We start from the raw sequence: 14,537 nt of genomic DNA, 5'->3' as shown, positions 1-14,537 counted from the left end.
GCTCCTATGGGGGTTCACAAGGGGCCACTTCTGCATCCTGCCCAGGTGGCCTGGGAGCCCTGCTGGTGGCTCATGTGGAGATATCATCCTGGCACTTCCCTGCACCCCATGGGAAGGAGGAATGGTTGGGCTGCTGATGCCTCGCCGCTGGCAGGGCCTCCAAGGATGCTTCCATGGGCTTGAGAGGGCTCTCCCCCAGGCCCAGTTCCCTACAATGTCTGCCTAAAGGGCCCCTCCCACCCTGTAAAGTGTGCTGGAGCCCAGGACGAGCAGTAAGTAGGCTGGAGCCCAGGATGACCGGTCCTGCCCTGCTAAGGGCCAGTCAGATACACATGAAGGGATCCTGACCCTGGGCGCAGCCACTCTCTGACCTCTGACCCCAGTCACAGACAGCCTGGCCTGACCTGCCAGCCTAGTAAAGATGACAAGGGGGAAATTGTCCCTGTGCCCAGTCTCTTCTGAGGGTTGTGGGGGGTTGGCCCTGAGCTCGGGACCCCCATCCCTGGCATCCCCCCAAGAGGATCCCTGGGTCCTGCTGAGAAGAGTCTCCCTGGGGGAGGAGTCAGGGAGGCTGGCCTGGGCTGTGACCCCTCCCCAGGCACTTCCCCACTGTTTGCTGGGGGACCATCTCTGAGATTTCTTTGAGAACAAGCCTGAGTGCAAGGCTGGAGCCCCAGGCCCTCAGAGGTGGGCATGAGGCCTGGCACCAGTACGGTAACTCAGCCACCCTCGCCTGCTCAGGAAATCCGAGGCTCCTCTGGCTCCAGCCCTGCCCAATCTGGGCTGCCTCCAGGCCACCCCCACACAAAAATGACATTGTGTCCACCCCAACCTTCCACAAGCCCGGTGAAACTCTGCCTGCCGGGAGTCAGTGCTGGTCCAGAGAGGTGCGAGAAGCTGATGGCCAGAGACTCCTGTGCCTCTCTGGGCCTCAGTTTCCCCAGCTAAAACAGACCCGACAATGTTCTTTTTTTTTTTTTTTTTGAGATGGAGTCTCACTCGGTCGCCCAGGCTGGAGTGCAGTGGCCGGATCTCAGCTCACTGCAAGCTCCGCCTCCCGGGTTCACGCCATTCTCCTGCCTCAGCCTCCCGAGTAGCTGGGACTACAGGCGCCCGCCATCTCGCCCGGCTAGTTTTTTTTTTTGTATTTTTTAGTAGAGACGGGGTTTCACCGGGTTAGCCAGGATGATCTCGATCTCCTGACCTCGTGATCCGCCCGTCTCGGCCTCCCAAAGTGCTGGGATTACAGGCTTGAGCCACCGCGCCCAGCCCAGACCCAACAATGTTCTAAAGAAGATAATTGCAGCCTGTGGGCTCAGCCCTGCGGCAGCAGGGAGGCTGCTCCAGAGTAAAGAAACCCTCCTCTCCCAGAACTTTCAATGGCTCCCCGTTGCAGCACTCTGGTACACATAGAGGCTGCTGAGACTCAGTGTGGAAGTCCCCTGCCCATTCCCAGCTTTGCTCCCCAGGAAGTATTCTGATGGCCTCCTGTCCCTCTGCCCATCTGGGCTGCCTGCCTCCCATTATACCTCCCTCTGCCCCCTCCAGGAAGCCTTCCCAGACTGCATCCCTCCCCAGCAGGCTGCATCAGGACCCCAGGACCCACCTACTCTCTCCTGTTGTTCTGCATTGCAACCAGCCTGAGCTTGGGGAGGCCCAGCGCCTCCTCTGGGGAGCCTTCCCTGAGTCTCCGGTATGCAGCACAACCCGCTCAGCAGGCCCTCGGTGCTCAGGTGGCTTGAAGATTAAAGTGTGAGTATGAACAGAAGCACATTGGATGGGAAAGAGAGGAGATGGCGCTCTCGGCAGAGGAGACAGTACATGGTCCCAACCACTCCTCGACAACCCTGCTGCCACCCCAGGCTGGCCACAAGGCCTCCCGACTCTGAGGCTGTCTAAGGGGAGTGGCCCTCCAGCAGCCCTCTGGGATCAAGCCTGTCAATGAGCTCACGCTTCCTCCAGCACTGAGGTCCGGGAGCCATGTGCTCTCCCCACCTGCTGGCCTGGGTCACATCCAGGTCTTTCCCACACACCCAACCCCATATGCCACGTGCCGCCAGTGCGTGGGTGCAAACAGAGGCCCAGATGCCAGGCATGCAGGCTCTCGGTCATGGGCACACATGGACACAGCCAGACCCAGGACACATGCAAAACAGAGAACCATGCAGGAACCTAGGCTTGCGTGGGCTGAAGCCTCCGTGCACATGCCCCCTCCCGGGAAGGAACCTGGGCTTTCATGTGTTCCCACCTCCTGCCCCGTACACAGCACACACGAGTGCCAGCCACTGTCTCCTGGATAGTACAGCTGAGGCTCAGCCCCTTCGTGCCTCAGTTTTCCCCTCATGCCCCGCACACAGCACACACAAGTGCCAGCCACCCTCTCCTGGATGGTGCAGCTGAGGCTCATCCCCTCTGTGCCTCAGTTTCCCACCTCCTGCCCTGCACACGACACACACAAGTGCCAGCCACCATCTCCTAGATGGTGCAGCTGAGGCTCAGCCCCTCTGTGCCTCAGTTTCCCTCTCTGTCTCCAGTGGGTGTGGGAACTCTGGCACCCCAGGCCCCTCCGTGACTCAGTTTCTCCTTCTGTTTCCAGTGGGTGTGGGGACTCTGGCACCCCAGGCACCCTCCCTCAGGCTCTGAGCCTTGGCTCCTCCTGGGGGCGGGGAAGGAGCCTGCCCCGCCCCCACCCTGCCTTTGCCCAAAAGGAGCCCCAAGCGCTGGCCTGACGTCAGGCCCTAGGAAGGCGAGGTCCGGGCTGCATGCAGATCTGAGAGCTGAGGACTCACATCTCCAGCCTGCCCTGGTGAAGCGCGGTAAGTGCCCCTGTAGGCTGGCCCCAGCCTCCCTCTCCCCAGCTCCCCTAGACAGGAGCCTCCTGAGCTGCTCCCTGCCGGGGTTCTCACTCCCAGCCAAGCAGGAGTGGGAAGGGAAGGGCAAAGAAACTGCCTCCAGATCCAGTCTGGGGAGAGCTCAGAGCAGGTCCTGCCTGACAGGGAGCCATTTCTCATATGAGAAAACGGAGACCTGAGGGAGAACGGGGGCGCGAGCTGGGCCGGTTGCATAAGGGGGAGCTGGCTGCCCACCCAATTCTGGATTTCATTCATTCACTCATTCATCCCTCCAATCAACAGTCATCGAGCATCTGCTGGGCTCCCAGAGCTGGGTCTCAGTTTCCTTACCTGGCAAGGCAGCAGGGTTGCCCACAGGCCAGGCCAGGGACAGAGCTGGGGGACCTCAGAGGCTCTTGGCAGGCTCTGGGGCCTCAGCCACCACCACCCCGCAGCTGGGGCAGGGCCATGGTGAAGGCTTTGTAGACATGGGGCTCCAACGCCATGTTCCCTCTTCAGAGTGCCCATCCTGCCATCCCACAGCTCAGACCCTCTGCAGCAGCCTTGGTGCTTTCTCTACCCCTTAGGGGTGGGGAAACTGAGGCCCAGGGAAGCCTTGCTTGCCAGCCCCCAATGTGGACCTGGAAGCTGGCTCCAGCCCTGCGAAGCTCGCAATGGGGCTGCGCTGTGAGAAGGCGGCGGGACAGGGTCCCGAGGGGGCAGAGGGCTGGGAACTGGCCAGCAGCCAGGGTGCTGGCGGGGCAGACGTGGAGCAGCTGGCGACCTTGCCGGACGGGGAATGCACCCCACAGGAGGCTGGGCCTGTCCACTTGCCCTGTCTTCTTCCTTTAACAGCTGGCCATCCTGGGGCTTCCCTCCCCTCTCCCCACAGGACTCATCCAGTCGCTGGGCTCCGGGGCGGTCTGCTGAGTGGCCGTGGGCAAGTGGCTGCCCCTCTCTGAGCCACACGGTGCGGGCCCATTAGCAAAGGTGGGGTCTGTGGCTGGAGGGCCGGGCGTGGGGGTCATGCAGTTTGGACGGTTTCTGAGCAGCTCCTAGGGTCCACGGGGTGGTCTCGTTGTCTTCTTGTTAAGTAGTGTTAGCATCTCCTCTTTATAGATGAGGAAACTGAGGCTCAGAGAGATCAGAGGGATCTTTTAAAATCATTTGCTCGGTCATTCAGCAGTGACTCAGTGACTCAGAGGGGCCAGCCAAGGCCAGGGCCCCTGAGGCACTCCAGTTCAGTGAGGGAAGCACAACGAATAGGAAAGCAGGGATGCAGGGAACTGCGCGTGGCAGGGCACTGCAAAGGGAGCCAGGCGGTGCAGGTGTGCGGGGCTGCGGGCTCGGGAGGGCCTCCCTGAGGAGGGACGTCTGGGCCCAAAGAAGCTTAAGTTGACCCCTCACCATACGTCCAGAAGCCCTCCCCACACCCCTGGCGTCTCACAGAGCCCTGAACACAGACTCTCCTTCCCACCTCTGGCCCTTCATGCTCACTGTGCCCTTCCCGCTGCCAGGAACACTGTTCCCTCTGAACCTCCCGAGGCCCATCCCAGCCGTGACCAGTCACCTCTCACCCTACCCCGACCTGTGAGATCGGAAAGGTGGGGCCAGGTCTGCCTGGGACCCCTTTGTACCCCCAGCTATGGGGTCTAAGTCCCAGTCTGACACCTCCAAACTGCACAGGGCTGTGTGGCCTGGGGCCTCTGATTCCCTCTGCACACAGGGCTGGGCACAGCAGAAGGCGGATCCCGGGCACTGGGACAAAGGGCCAGCAGGCAGATTGAGGCAGAGCTCAGCCCCTCCTGCACCCCAGCTGGGTGAGCCCGGGCACATGACTTAGCCCCTCTGTATAGTTTCCCACAGGCACAGTGGGGCTGGAAACGCCCACCCAGGGGCATCTTGAGGGAATCAATGAGACCCTGGGAAGGATAAGCCCAGCAGGTGCCCTTCGAATTGCAGGATCATAGCTCTCCCCCTGGGGCAGGGGCATCCAGGGCACTAGGGCGTCAGAGGGGCTCAGGGAGGGCCCTGTGGGACAGTGACTGTGGGTGCCCGGAGCCTTCACCAGGTGGCACAGGCAGAGGAACAGCATTCCAGGCAGAGGGAACAGCACACGCAGAGGGAACAGGCTGAGAGGACCAGGCTGAGGATCTTCAGGTGAAAGGACCGGCTGAGGCCAGGCAGGTGTACATGACAGAATATGCCCGTCCCAGCAGCTGCTGGAGAGGCTGAGGCTGGGGAGGGGATTTCAGGGGCTACTGCAGCTACAGCTTTCCCAGCTAGAGGTGAGCAATGAACCTGGTGATGGGGAGGCAGGGAGGGGCCGGCAGGTGACATGCAGTACCTCCAACTGGCCATGCCCCTCCCAGAGACACTGGTGTTTCCGTCAAAGCCACGGTCTCAGCAAAAGGGTTCTCAGCTGGTGGAACTGAGGCAGAGTCAGGACAGATGGGGCCCACATGTCCTTCCCCACAGAGCTCAGTCCGTGCCCACCAGCAACATCTCTCTCTGCACGGGGGTGGAGGGAGCCCTGGCCTGTGGGTGTGGGGGCTGGGGAGAAAGACTTAGCTTCTGGCCAGGGCCACCTGGGACCTGCTAGGTGACCTGGGGTGAGTCTGACCCCATTTGGAGAGCTCAGCAAGCACCTACCCGCCTCTGGGTGGAAGAAACAGAGGCTCAGACTTTGTCAAAAACAGTAGGTGATATTCAAAAGCAAATGCCGCGAAACCAAGAATAATCATAAAAATAAACAGGCAGACGGTTCCCCCAGTCATGGCTATTTTAGCCTCGGAAGGCCATGAGGGCCACCCCCTCTGGGGTGCAGGCTCAAGCACACACAGACCCGTGGGCACACATGCGGCCTCAGGGCCTCGAGAATCCCCTTGGGCACAAACTCCTGGTCCAGAGATGCCTAATCCAGCCCCTCTGCTCCCCAGCCTGCGCCGCGCTCCACTCCGGCCTGCGCTGGGTCCTGCCAGCGGACCTGGGTCTGATTCCCAGCCCCACCAGCTCCATGCTGGGTAACCGTGAGGACACCACTCACCCTCTGGGCCTCCGGTTCCTCGTCTGTAACAGCTGGGACTGCTGTGTGGATGCTCAGAGCCCCTCTGTGGGGAAAAGGCTGGGCCCATCCTCCACACCTCCACAGGCAGCACACAGGGTCCTGAGCCAGACCCCCAGGCAGGCTCAACAGTCACCCTGGGCCACCTGCTGCCCTGGGGCCGGGGCCACTCTGCTGCCTGGTCTCACATGTGGCAGGACAGAGGCAGACAGGCTGCTGGGCAGCCAAGGGAGGACTCCCAGGTTGGGGGGTGGGTTTGAGAGGAGCCCAGGGAAGTAAGGACACAGCCCTCCCCACCCACCTGCCAAGGAGGGAGGCTGACATGACCCTGGTGCCCCCCTGGAGACCTCTGGGTAGGTGCCAGCACCCCAAGTCCAGGAATCTGGCCTTCCATGGCCTGGTGCCCAGCAGAAATTCAACAAGCTGTGGGTGGGGGCAGGGAGGCAGCAGCCCCCATCAGTGCTCTGGGCACGGAGTAGTGGCGTGGCCATTGGGATGTATGGAGCAGGAATCCCCGGGGAGGGGACAAGGTCAGATAACTTCCATGCTCGATGCTCATTCCCACCCCTTGGAAGGTTCCCAGGACCGTGAGCTTCACAAAGGCTCTGAGAAGTCCTGTGCTGAGCACCCGTGTTGGCCCTGGCCTCTCCCCCGCTGTGAGCAGGCTGGTCCAGACAGGGCCCCATTCAGGAGCCAAAACCAGGAGCCTCCAGTGCTCTGATATCACACGTCTCCCATGTTGGGGATATCTGTGGTGTTTCTCACTTAGTCCAGACACCCTGCCTGATTTCATTCATTCATTCAACAAATATGGCTCCCAAAGTCCCAGGTGAGGGAACTGGGGCTCCCAGTGACGGAATGATTTGCCCGAGGCCTCGAAGGTGGCGGGTGGTAGAACTGGCTTGTGAACCAAAGACCATTGCCATCAAGAGTGGTGATGGGGCCAGGTGCAATAGCTCACGCCTGTAATCCCAGCACTTTGGGAGGCCAATGTGGGTGGATCTCTTGAGACCAGGAGTTTGAGACTAACCTGGCCAACATGGTGAAACCCCATCTCTACCAAAAATACAAGAATTAGCCAGGTGTGGCGTGGGCACCTGTAATCCCAGCTATTCCGGAGGCTGAGGCATGAGAATCACTTGAACCCAAGAAATGGAGGTTGCAATGAGCAGAGATTTCACCACTGCACTCTGTCTCCAAAAACAAAGCAAAAAAAAAAAAAGGAAAAAGAAAGATAAAGCAAGCAAGAAAGAATGGTGATGGGAGATAGAGGGTGGGAAGGAATGTAAGTGTGGGCACAATGGTCGGAGTGATTGGGACGGGCTTCCTGGAGGAGGTATCAGCCTTGCTCGGCTGGGAGGACTTGTGGGTAGTAAGGATGGGGCTGGGAGTGGAAGCCAACTCCCGACCAGTACCAAGACACTAGGTAGGTAGGTTTCAGAGGGGGCCAGGCCAGGTGGCATTCACCCTGAATGCCAGGGTGAGAAACCAGGCCACACCTTGCCAGCCTTGATGGGGCTTTCTCAGGGCGTCCATGCAGCCCAAGGGGAAGACGGGTGCTGCTCTCTGCCAGGCCGATCTGGGTGCTGGGCTGGTAGAACAGATGGGAGCCCTGCCCCCACCCACAGCCCTGCCTTGAGATGCTCAGAGTCCAGTGGGGAAGCCTGCAGCACACAGGATGAGTCCCAGGCTTGAGGAAGCGCAGGGTGCCCTGGGAGGACGCACCAGGGAGAGGCAGCCCAGGGAGGAAGAAGAAGGCTTCCTTAGGGAGGCAAGGCCAGGGGGAAGGCCTAAAAATGGGCACGAATAAGCCGAAAGGGAGAGAGCAGGAACAGCTTGGGGACAGGCCCGGAGGGCGCGTGGAGTGTTTAGGCCCCGCTAGCAGATTCCTCTGCAGAAGCATCAGTCAGGTGCAGTGACTGGAGAGTCGTGTCCCCAGCCCTGCCCAGCAGTCTAGGCCTCAGGCCCCTCCCAGGGAGAACCCACCAGCCAGCGACAGTCCCACCTTGGAAGGCTGTTTTGTGATGTGATACCTATGGGGAGGGCATGACAGGCATCCTCCTTCACCCTCTGCCCCCTCCCCTGGAGGAGTCAGCAAAGCCTTGAAAGGCTGGGGCTCTCAGCGGTGTGCCCACCTGGAGGGGTGGGGGCTCTAAGGGTCTGCCCACCTCAAGGAGTGGGCCAGAAACAGAAAAGAAAGAGATGCCACAGCGCACCTGCCCCTGCCCCACCACACCTGCAGCTGGTGCTCCGTCTCAGCCATGGACCAAGACAGCCCTGCAGGGCAGCATGTCCAGCCATTCCTACTTCACAGGAGGAGAGACTGAGGCTCAGAGAGAACCCACCCAGGTCAGAGCCCTCCCTCCGTGCTGGCAGGGGCAGTGAGTAGTGTGGGAGCTGGACCTGGTCTAGGCTGCTCACCCACTCGCCCTGAGCCCCCGCTGGCAGCGCGTCCCATCCTTTCATCACTTCCTGTGCCTGAAGCCCTACTCTGGGCTGGCACATCAGGACAGGAACCCCCAAGGGAGATTCTGTTTTGCCCACTCTACAGATGAGGAAACTGAGGCTCAGAGACTGTAAGGCCACATAGTCCCTTCAGAGATGGAGCCAGGCTTTGGCAGGGCCATCCAGGCCAGAGCCGGGGCTCCATGGCCACACTCCAGGTGCCCACCCCTGCTGGGTCTCCACTCACTGACTCTCAGCCCTGGAGAGCAGGCCCTTGTTCCCTCTGTTCTGTCCCCAAGGAAGTACTTGTGTATGGGTAGGGAGCAGAGCAGGCCTGGGCCAGTGGGGAAGAGAAACTTCCCAGCCCTGGCACAGCCTCCAGGCCCTGAGCCCCAGTACCATGGCAGCACGGTCAGGACATGGTGCCAGCCCCTGCCTACAGGGCTCTGGCCAGTTGGCCCCAGCCATGGAGTCTGCTGTCTCAGACAGGCCCAGGGTACCTGCCAGGAAAGAGGGAGGAGACAGGGCCATCTCCCCCACACCCAGGTTTGGCTTGAGGACAGGGCCCTGCCTCCCCTCTCTGGCCAGCTCTGAGGGTAAGACCATGCCTCTCCCCTCAGTCCAGGCTCCCAGGGTGAGGCAGAGCTGTGGAAGGCACAAGTGACCCCATTTAGCAGATGAGGACGGTCAGGCTCACTGACCAGGCCCAGGTCTCGGCTGAGGGAGTGGCAGAGCTGGACTCAAACTTGGGTCTCTGTGCTGGTGACTGCTCGTCACCCGGGCCCTCCAGAAAGCAGAGTCTGTGCCTCTTCTGCAGGCAGAGCCAGGCAGTCCCGGGAGGGGCAGAACTTTCTCCTTTCCCCAGTCGCTCGCCAGGGGGCCACTTCCATGGGCCCGTGAAGGGTCTGGAGTCCCCACCTGCGTTCCTCCTCCTTCTGAACAAAGAGAGTGGTGAGTGGGAGCCCAAGAGAGGCCCCTTAATAATCGAATCGGGACATCCGTCACTGTGGGAGGCGGGTGGGGACTGACAATATGGAGATAGAGACAGCCAGACGAAGCTGGGAGAGGAGGGCAGAGACAGGGACAGAAGGTCTGGGCCGAGGGCCCAGGTTGTGGCTGGGATCAGGGCTCAGAGTGCCACAGGAATCAACGCCCATTGTGCTATTAGGATTGGGGTCAGTGTGTGACCAGGGTCAAGCTCAGAGTGGGACAGGGATCGAGGTTCATCACCTTACTGGGATCATGGCTCAGTGTGTCACCAAGATGAGGGCTCAGCTTTGTTTGAGATCAGGGTCAGACCCTTAGTGTTGGGAATCAGCGCATGCTTTGCTAGCTCCCTCTCCTCACCGTTGTGGCCTCTGGGGTGTCCGGCACATTCTGCCCATCCCCCCAGCTCCAGAGGCCGCAGAGCCCCCACATCCCTAGCCAGGACCCCAACACGTCAGCGTTGTTGGTGAGCCTGCTGGGCTGGCCTTGGGGAGTTTTCTGGGAGGGCAGAATCCCCGGGGGCCAGCGTCACCCTGGGACTCGCTCCCAGAGGAAATGTTCTGTGTTGTTTACGATTTCTCTCTAATTGGGACACTAATATAGGCCCCGTACAGACAAACTGGAAAAGCAAAAGGCACCCAGAAAGGAATCCCAAAGAGTTTTTTGGCCCTGCAGTCCCTCAGTCCAGCTGCGGAGCGTCCTGGACCTTTTCTGACAGTGTTTCATCCACAGCAGAAGAGGGACCCATCTCCTTCCGGGTACCTTCTGGGGCTCCTGAAGCCCACTGCCCCGAGATGCCAGGTTCCCAGCCCCCATGTGCCCAGCCTCCTCCCCTCCCCTGGCTGCCTGCTGTGCCCCAAACCCCCTGTCTCTGGTGGCCCACCAGGGCTGAGGGAGGACTGATCTATTCATCCATCAATACCCCCGTGTCAGGGCCTGGAAATAGAGAGCTTGCTTGCAGTCAGGGGGAGCTGGGAGCTGAGCCTGGGCCCTTGTGTGGTGGGGGTGGCAGGAGGGGCTGGACACAGGCCTGGCAGCACTTGACTCCTCCCACCCAGGGAGGTAGCACGCACCCAGGGCTGGGGTCCCAGAGGCAGAGGGCATGCTGGGTGACCTCATGCAGGCACTGACCTCTCTGACCCTGAGGAAGAAGGTGGCCACCGACTGGAGGGACCTGGCCTCTGAAAGCAAGAGTTCCTTGCTGCCCTGAGCCAGGCCAGGGGCTGTTTGAATTCAGGGCTCATTGTTCCCCAGGGTTGGGATGGGGCCACACACTGGTCAGAGGGAGTGGCCGGGCGCAGCGTGTTCACAGCAGGCAGCCACCAGGAGGGGAAGGGGCAAGGGTCCTCCCTTCTCCAGCAGGTGGGGGAAGGGCGCTATGCAGAAGAAACAGCCCACGAGCCTCCCCACCCTGCCTTACCCCAAAGGCTTCTCCTTTCTCCTGAAAAAGCCAGAAATGCCCTTATTTGGAGGGTCAGCCCAGCTCTAGGGTGGGGGTAGGGCCGTTAACCCTTCATTTATAAATAGAGGGATAAATCACTGCCGAGTTAAACACGCCAGGGCAGGAACATAAACAGAGTGGGTGGCTCCGGCACAGCCCCTCGCCCGCTCCCCACCCCGGCCCCCCTGCCCAGGCCAGACGGGAGCTTGGTGTTTATTTGACTCACACCCTGGCTCCAGGCTTCAGCCCCAGCCAGCCACCCCACAGGGGCCTCTGTCTCCTTTTCTGTGGGTTGGGGGGATTATAGAGGTGCCTGCCTCTCAGGGACAGTAGGAGCCTGGGGTGCCCAGGGGGACTGGACCTTGGCTCCCATCCAGCCCCACTGGACAGTCTAGTTCCCTTTGTGAAAGCCCCTCATGAGGACCCCTGTCCAGGGCATTGACCTGACGCTGGCCTGGGAGGAGGGGAGAACAGATGGGTGGTCCCGGACGATGGGGGCCATGACGGTGGGTGTGGGGACAGGGGAGTGGGCAGGGCAGTCAGAGGTCCCCACCACCAGCAAGGCTCTGGCCCAGCAGAACTGGCTCCTCGGCCACCAACTCTGCTGGTGCTGCTGTGCTGACCTGCTTGCTTCATCACCCCATCAGCAACGCCATCACAGTCATATAGATGAGGAAGCAGGTAGAGAGGCTACATGGCCTACTCGAGCACGCACACTAGTCAGTGGCACAACTGGGCCTGGAGCCAGGCCCTGGAACTGCACCCTGGAGCCCTGTGGTCGTGCTCTTATCAGCTCTCCATCCTGAGGACAGCCCTGCACTGCACATGTTTCCACCGCCTCCTCCTGCCAGGACGGTTGCAGAACCCTCCACATTTTGTCAAGGCTCCATGCTGGCCAGTGCCAGGGCTGGAATTTGAACCCGTGTCTGAATCTGAAAGCCTGTGTCTTTTCTGCTGACGACCGAGGCTCCCTCTGGGTAGAGCCAAGGGAGCAGGCATTTGAGGCCCCGGGCCAGGCGAGGGCATGGAGGTGGGGGCTGCTGGGCGTGCAGGGGCAGATGGGCTGGCTGAGTTCCGGGCCTCAGGGCAGGGCTTAAGGCCAGGCTGGCGCCTGGGGTGACCCGGTCTCCTTCCTTCCAGGCCTGGGGTGTGCAGGCTGCCGTCATGCCCTCTGTGTCTCCAGTGGGGCCCTCGGCCGGGGCAGTCCCCAATGCCACCGCAGTGACAACAGTGTGGACCAATGCCAGCAGGCTGGAGGTACCCCTGTTCCACCTGTTTGCCCGGCTGGACGAGGAGCTGCATGGCACCTTCCCGGGCCTGTGGCTGGCGCTGATGGCAGTGCACGGAGCCATCTTCCTGGTGGGGCTGGTGCTCAACGGGCTGGCGCTGTACGTCTTCTGCTGCCGCACCCAGGCCAAGACACCATCAGTCATCTACACCATCAACCTGGTGGTGACCGATCTGCTGGTGGGGCTGTCCCTGCCCACGCGCTTCGCTGTGTACTACGGCGCCAGGGGCTGCCTGCACTGCGCCTTCCCGCACGTCCTCGGTTACTTCCTCAACATGCACTGCTCCATCCTCTTCCTCACCTGCATCTGTGTGGACCGCTACCTGGCCATCGTGCGGCCCGAAGGCTCCCGCCGCTGCCGCCAGCCTGCCTGTGCCAGGGCTGTGTGCGCCTTTGTGTGGCTGGCCGCCGGTGCTGTGACCCTGTCGGTGCTGGGCATGACGGGCGGCCGGCCCTGCTGCCGTGTCTTCGCGCTGACTGTCCTGGAGTTCCTTCTGCCCCTGCTGGTCATCAGCGTGTTCACCGGCCGTATCATGTGTGCACTGTCGCGGCCAGGTCTTCTCCGCCAGGGCCGCCAGCGCCGCGTGCGGGCCATGCAGCTCTTGCTCACGGTGCTCATCATCTTTCTCGTCTGCTTCACGCCCTTCCATGCCCGCCAGGTGGCCGTGGCGCTGTGGCCCGACATGCCACACCACGCGAGCCTCGTGGTCTACCACGTGGCCGTGACCCTCAGCAGCCTCAACAGCTGCATGGACCCCATCGTCTACTGCTTCGTCACCAGTGGCTTCCAGGCCACTGTCCGTGGCCTCTTCGGCCAGCACAGAGGAGAGCGTGAGCCCAGCAGCGGTGATGTGGTCAGCATGCACAGGAGCTCCAAGGGCTCGGGTCGTCATCACATCCTCAGTGCTGGCCCTCACGCCCTCACCCAGGCCCTCGCTAATGGGCCCGAGGCTTAGTCAGCAGGGCTCATGCCAGGGGCTGAAGGTCGGGGCTATCTGGGCATGCCAGCCTGGACACCCACCATGCCAGGGGTGGCAACTGGTTTCATCTCGATTGATTGGTGATGGCTACCCAGAGCACTGCATTGAGTCTAAGGCCACTGTGCTGTGGTTGATTAGCAATGTCTGCCACTGGCTCCAGATGGGATGTGGCGGCCTGAACGCCAGTGATTTGCTGTTCCTGGGGTATCGCGTGTCCCCTGAAAACTCACAGGGGTAGCCAGGAGCTGCTCCTCACTTTGGCCAGTTTGTCTCCAGAAGGAGTTCCTCAGAAAAAAAGACAAAGTGGATTCCATTGATTAGAAGGATGAGATGAAAAAGAAAAAAGGACAAAGATTATTTAGGTACTCGGAATTCCCAAGAGAGTTAACAACAACAATGCTCCCTCCAACACCCACACAGGAGGAAAAACAAGGACAGAAAGCAAAGGCCAGGGAGCATTAATGTTGCATTAATGGAGGTGCGGGGGGGTGCATGTCTCTGCAAGACCCCCCCCACCTGAGGCCTCCGTGAATTGCACGATAGAACAGCAGACACCCACAGGCCACTCTGCTGTGAGCAAGCACTTTGACATCTGGGTTGACACTTGAACCCGCAACAACCCACAAAGAACAGGCGATTTTTCATCCATTTCTTGGTGCTGGAGGGGTCAAGTGACACACACAGGGGCCACAGCTGGGAAATGGCAGGGTCAGAATGAAAACCAGCCCCACCTCCTCCAGTGCCCTTGCACCTCCTTCCACAGAGACTGCACCATCTTCCCAAAGCCCTCACTCTAGGAATAGCCTCAGAACGGCCCACCTGCTGCCCCAGGCAGACGGCAGTGCTCACTGTCCCATCCTATGGATAAGAAAACCAAGAACGAAGCCACACAGCAACGAACCCAGGCCTGCTGGGTTGCAGCCACCATCTCCCCATGCAAAGAGCCATTTTTCTCCCCTCCGGGGGCAGAGAGGTCGTGACCAGCTGCTCTGGCCCAGCTCACTATATGTCCCCATGCCTTCACTAGGGAGGGAGCTTTTCTCTGGCTGGGGCCTCTGGTCATCTCCTCGGAGCTGGACTCCAGGATTGCCTCCCATGTGCCTTCTGCCGAGTGTCCAAGCTCCCAGCCCTTTCGGGACTGGTGTATGGGGAAGGGGGCCTGTGGCGACGGAGAGGAGTGTGGGGCATCCCTGGCACTTCCGGCTCCGAGGCCCTGCCATCATACCTGGCCATAGCCACTGAAGCAGGCGAGATGGGCTCGGGTCCCCAGGCCAGGCCTTTGGCTACAGAGAAGTCCTGCACACTCAGGGTGACCGTGGCCTGTGTGGCTGCGAGCAGGAGGGGGAGGAAGAGGAAAAGACTGGGGCTCCCCGACTCGGCTCGAGGCAGAGTCTCCTATCCCCACTTTAGGGTCCTGGACTTTATATCCCGTGTTACAAATGAGGAAACTGAGGCTCAGAGGGAGAAAGGGGCTTGCCAAGGTCATAGAGTGAGTGTCTGA

General features: G+C 60.8%; 1 protein-coding gene across 1 annotated transcript; it reads left to right on the top strand.

The window, feature by feature from the left end:
• The first annotated feature begins 2,696 nt into the window (after positions 1-2,696).
• GPR20 (G protein-coupled receptor 20) lies at positions 2,697-13,382 on the top strand. Its single transcript, XM_033202923.1, has 2 exons — positions 2,697-2,816; positions 11,909-13,382. The coding sequence occupies exon 2, from the start codon at positions 11,933-11,935 to the stop codon at positions 13,010-13,012; it is 1,080 nt and encodes a 359-aa protein (XP_033058814.1). The 5' UTR covers positions 2,697-2,816; positions 11,909-11,932; the 3' UTR covers positions 13,013-13,382.
• The last annotated feature ends 1,155 nt before the right edge of the window (positions 13,383-14,537 follow it).

Source organism: Trachypithecus francoisi, unplaced genomic scaffold (assembly GCF_009764315.1).
Source record: "Trachypithecus francoisi isolate TF-2019V2 unplaced genomic scaffold, Tfra_2.0 Lachesis_group7, whole genome shotgun sequence".
Taxonomy (NCBI): domain Eukaryota; kingdom Metazoa; phylum Chordata; class Mammalia; order Primates; family Cercopithecidae; genus Trachypithecus; species Trachypithecus francoisi.
This window is presented reverse-complemented; position numbering and strand designations above follow the sequence as displayed.

Bases quoted from the DNA above. Each gene is read 5' to 3' on its own strand.
- GPR20 (XM_033202923.1), top strand. From the start codon at position 11,933: ATGCCCTCTGTGTCTCCAGTGGGGCCCTCGGCCGGGGCAGTCCCCAAT.